The 5,000-nt window shown below is 31.7% G+C and overlaps 1 protein-coding gene across 2 annotated transcripts in view; it reads left to right on the forward strand.

Annotated features, from left to right (window-relative positions):
• The window catches only part of LOC137646877 (carbonic anhydrase-related protein 10-like), a 142,468-nt gene that overhangs the window by 129,981 nt on the left and 7,487 nt on the right, over positions 1-5,000 (forward strand). For both annotated transcript variants that reach the window (XM_068379946.1, XM_068379947.1), the window contains exon 9: positions 4,243-4,279. In XM_068379946.1, the coding sequence (XP_068236047.1) occupies positions 4,243-4,279 (37 nt within the window). The remainder of the gene's footprint in view (positions 1-4,242; positions 4,280-5,000) is intronic.

Raw genomic sequence — 5,000 nt, forward strand, 5'->3', positions numbered from 1 at the left:
AAATAAATAAAACTTCTCGTCAAGGGATAAATCAATTTCATAGTCATCAATACAAAAGTAAATCGTTTTCAATAAAGATTTGGCACATGATTGACTATATTTGTTCCTATAATTAAAAGCGCAAAACCATAATTAATGTAACTTAAATGTACCTTTAAGGTTGTGGTGACCTAGTCGTAACAGTTCGAGACCCGCTCAAACTAGTTAGTTCCTTTAGTGTCTGCAACCTCAGTATCCTTGCGAGATAGGTATGGGGAGTTTTAGGGAGTCTGTTGGTTTACCATAGCAACGGCCACTGCCTGGCCCTCCCTGGTCCTGGCTTGACTTGGATAGAGAAGGGGCTTGGGTGATAATCATATGTATGGTCAGTCTCCAGGGCAATGTCATTGCCCCTTGCCTCTACAATTCATGAGTGGCATCTAAACCTCTAAATGCCGCCGCCAAAAAAAAAAAAAAAAAAAAAAAAAAAAAAAAAAAAAAAAAAAAGAAGAGAGAGAGAGAGAGAGAGAGAGAGAGAGAGAGAGAGAGAGAGAGAGAGAGAGAGAGAGAGAGAGAGAGAGAATACATGTAGTATATCCAATTTTAAGATTTTTTTTCTAAATAGTAAGCATGATTTCCGAAGCCACTTATAATCATAATATAATACTATAAATATAGTAAATATAGTAAAAGTCTCAAGGTAGCTAAAGACAACCCAGCCTTTCAAGTATTTACTTTCTGGAGAATGATTCTTAGAATTGTTAAGGTCATTGAAGGACCTCTCACACATCAAAATAGATCAAAGGCAATTTGGATAGGGTTAGATCGACATTTTCAAGAGATTCTTCTCAGAAGAGTGATTCTTAGAAGCTTTTAGGTCACTCAAGGATCCTTGACTTATTAAAAAAAAAAAGATATAAGATACAACAGAATACCCAGAACTTAAACATACGGTTATAGATGATCCATAAATTTAATCACAAAATGTTATAACACTATGTACTTAAGTATATTTTCCGTATCGGCCATTTAAAAAAAAAAAAAAAAAAAAAAAAAAAAAAAAAAAAAAAAAAGAGCTGCGCTGAGACCACGGTGTGTATACCAATATAACTATCCAATGCCCAACTGCCACTCCCCAAACACCCCCCCCTCCCCCCCCCCAAAAAAAATGCACGAGTGTCAGTGGTACAACAACTTTATTCAAAAAGAATATTTTATCTTTATACCAATATCGTAATATTAACTACTTTAGAATTGCTTTTTCGAAGCAATATTGTTCTTCTTTTTTTTTAATAAACATTGTGACTATTGATCTTGTATTAAGAATAATATAAAAGTACAACAAAAAATATGCATTATCAAAACAGATACTTTCCTGAAATTCAAGCCAATGTATTTTGGAATAGTAAAAACTTGACAATGTTGTTAAATACATAAGTTTATGTTCCATATTCCCTTTAAAATCCATATCACTCAGCAGAGCAAAATATTCGTCAAAAGACTTTGAAACATTAAACGTTTACAGTATTTTCGAAATATTTTTGTAGTTATGTAGGGATTAAAAACCGTGTCAACGATGAATGACTGATGCTGAAATATTTAAAATATTTACAAAATACGATAAAAATAACAGAATCGAATGTTATAGCACTGAAATACAATATGTACAGCCTCTTCTCAATTGCACTTTATAGGAATCCGGATTTGTACCAGAATTCTACTGTTATTTGGTACATTTCTCGTTTTACAAAATGTTTTCCAAACGGGAATATTTCTGAAAAAGTAATACAACCAAATTTGCCATATACAAATGTTCTTCCATTAATATAAAATATTTGCTCTATAGAGTTACACAATCCTTAATGACTGATATTTATTATTATTATTATCACTATTAGCTAATTTAGAACCGTAGTTGGAAATCAGGATGCTATAAGCTCAGGGGCTCCAACAGGGAAAATAGCCCAGTGAAGAAAGGAAACAAGGAAAAATAAAATATTCTAAGAGTAACAACATTAAAATAAATATACCCTATATAAACTATATAAAACTCTAACAAAACAAGAGGAAGAGAAATACAAAAGAATAGTGTGCCCGAGTGTACCCTCAAGCAAGAGAACTCTAATCCAAGACAGTGGAAGACCATGGTACAGAAGCTATGACACTATCCAAGACTAGAGAGCAATGAATAAATTTTGGAGTGTCCTTCTAGAAGAGCTGCTTACCATAGCTAAAGAGTCTCTTCTACCCTTACAAAGATGAAAGTAGCCACTGAACAATTACAGTGCAGTAGTTAACACCTTGAGAGAAGAATAATTGTTTGGTAACCTCAGTGTTGTCAGGTGTACGAGGACAGAGGAGACTATAAAGAATAGGGCAGGCTATTCGGTGTATATGTAGGCAAGGGGAAAATGAACCGTAACCAGAGAGAAGGATCCAATGTAGTATTGTCTGGCCAGAAAAGACCCCTTAATTCTCTAGCGGTAGTATCTCAACGGGTGGCTGGTGTTAAAATTACAGAAAGCATGTTTTACAACCAACTAAACTTGATACCAAAATCCCCTAAGCGACTGGATTTGACTAGATTCACAACTCGATGGATAAATAAAATAAGCCACACGAAATTATACTTTCGTCATCTTAAACTTTGAAATAAATTGCTTCGTTCGTTAATCAATACTATGTATAATTGCCGAGCCGATCAAAGTTCCTAAACGCCAATATAAAATAGAGGCCTTATGAAACTAAAAGTGAGATCTTATATATAATGGAAGAGTTGTTCCTTTCAAACAGGGTTCCCATTAAACCAAATTCTAAGATGGTAAAAAAAGACTTTCATTTCTCTATAAAAGTCATAAAGATGTTATTCAGAAACGTCGAAAAGGTGTGTTTAATCATAAAAACCGATGGGAAGTATCGAAAATCTGTTACAAACTGGAACATCTGAATTAGTATTCATCGAAAATCTGTTTCAAAATGGAACATCTGAATTAGTATTCATCGAAAATCTGTTACAAAATGGAACATCTGAATTAGTATTCATCGAAAATCTGTTACAAAATGGAACATCTGAATTAGTATTCATCGAAAATCTGTTTCAAAATGGAACATCTGAATTAGTATTCAAACAATGTTTCCGCGTAGAACAAAGACCGATAAAAAAAATATTGTCTGCGAAGTGAAAGAAAAAATATATACAGCAAGATACTATATAGTCTGAAAATTCACTCTAGAAGAGAAATCTATCTGATAATGAAAACTTTACATTAGGTGAATTGAATTGAATATAGGATTTAGGCATTAAGCCAAGCACTGGGGCATCAAAGGCCATTCAGCGCTATATAACGAAAATCATTCAATCATATCTGTACACTCACACCATTTAGTATCATTTTAACCTTTAATACAAATCGTAACACTTTCATACAATAAAATCTAGATGTGAAATAAATAGGGATTAAAAGGGTAAAATAAATGAATGAATTAATAAAATCAATAATAGCTCGTAATATAACCCAATACTTTGTATAAATTTTCTCAAGTTCAGGGTATTACAGTTTTCCCCCAGTATATCTCTTAAAGGTTTGTCCTGGAGTAAATGTGTCCTCCTCTGAAGATTAAAAACAGGACAATCGACTAAAATATGTTTAACATCCATTGTCACTTGACAGGTATTACAAAGAAACTTTACATTAGGAATCATACTTCATATGATGTGAATGAATTATATCTGTGGTTATTGATTACAAAAATTCATATTGTCGAATAACTGAAATCACTAAAATCATTAGCGTTTTATACTAAGTTGTTAGTTTACTAACTTTATACATTTCAAAAGATTACATACCAGCTTCGTAGAAAAAATCAGAAACACACACACAGATATATATATATATATATATATATATATATATATGTATATAGATATATATATATATATACATATATATATATATATATATATATATATATATATATGTATATATATATATATATATATATATATAGATAGATAGATAGATAGATATTATAAATATATATTACATATATACATTAAAAAAATATATATAATGTATATATATATATATATATATATATATATATATATATGTGTGTGTGTGTGTGTGTGTGTGCGCGTGTCTATATACAACTTATGTGTGTGTTTATAAACCCTTTCTTTAATTAACAGTAGCCCATCAGAACGATAGAATACAACCGTCCTTGACACATATAAACGTAAATAATAATATTTTCTTTCCACAGAGCTGCTCCGGTCTAAACAGAACCAATCTTTATCAAGGTGAGTACTCATTGGAACTTATAATTTCTTAATTTTTCACAAAAACCGTAAACATTTGAAAACACTTAATCTGGAATAGATCAAAATAGAGTAAAGCAAATTCGAAAGAATAACGGGATGCATAAACAGGAAATACTTTTAATCGAGAATTTTTCATTTGGAAAATTTTATTTTCTGCTGTCTCGCAGAACATTTAATGAATCCCTACGGTATTTCTTATATTTATGATGAATACAAAGTAAAAATCCAAGGCCAAATAGAACTATTGGCCTTGTAAAAATCAACACCTTCTCCCCGTCATCTTAGCTTTGCTATCTGTGCTTTAACAACACTTGCAAATACAAAAAATCAATTAATATTTTGTAGAAATTTAATGAAGTAATATCTCTCATTAAAAACATTTGTTAAGGAATTTATTTTAATTTCCTATCTATTTTCAAAATTAATACCAAATCCGGTTAGGATTTACACATGAAAGCGACTAAATACAATGCAGCTTTATTTGACTTTTCCTTGGATGGAAACCTACACCAGCATAGGTTAAAAAACCTATACCATCATAGGTTGAAAAACCTACATCATCATACATACATATACAAAGGGACTTTCCCCAATTTTGGGGGGTAGCCGACATCAAACAAATGAAACAGATAAGGGGACCTCTCTCTACGTTCCTCCCAGCCTGACAAGGGACTCAACAGAGTTTGGCTGGTACTGCTAG

Source organism: Palaemon carinicauda, chromosome 9, assembly GCF_036898095.1.
Source record: "Palaemon carinicauda isolate YSFRI2023 chromosome 9, ASM3689809v2, whole genome shotgun sequence".
NCBI lineage: Eukaryota > Metazoa > Arthropoda > Malacostraca > Decapoda > Palaemonidae > Palaemon > Palaemon carinicauda.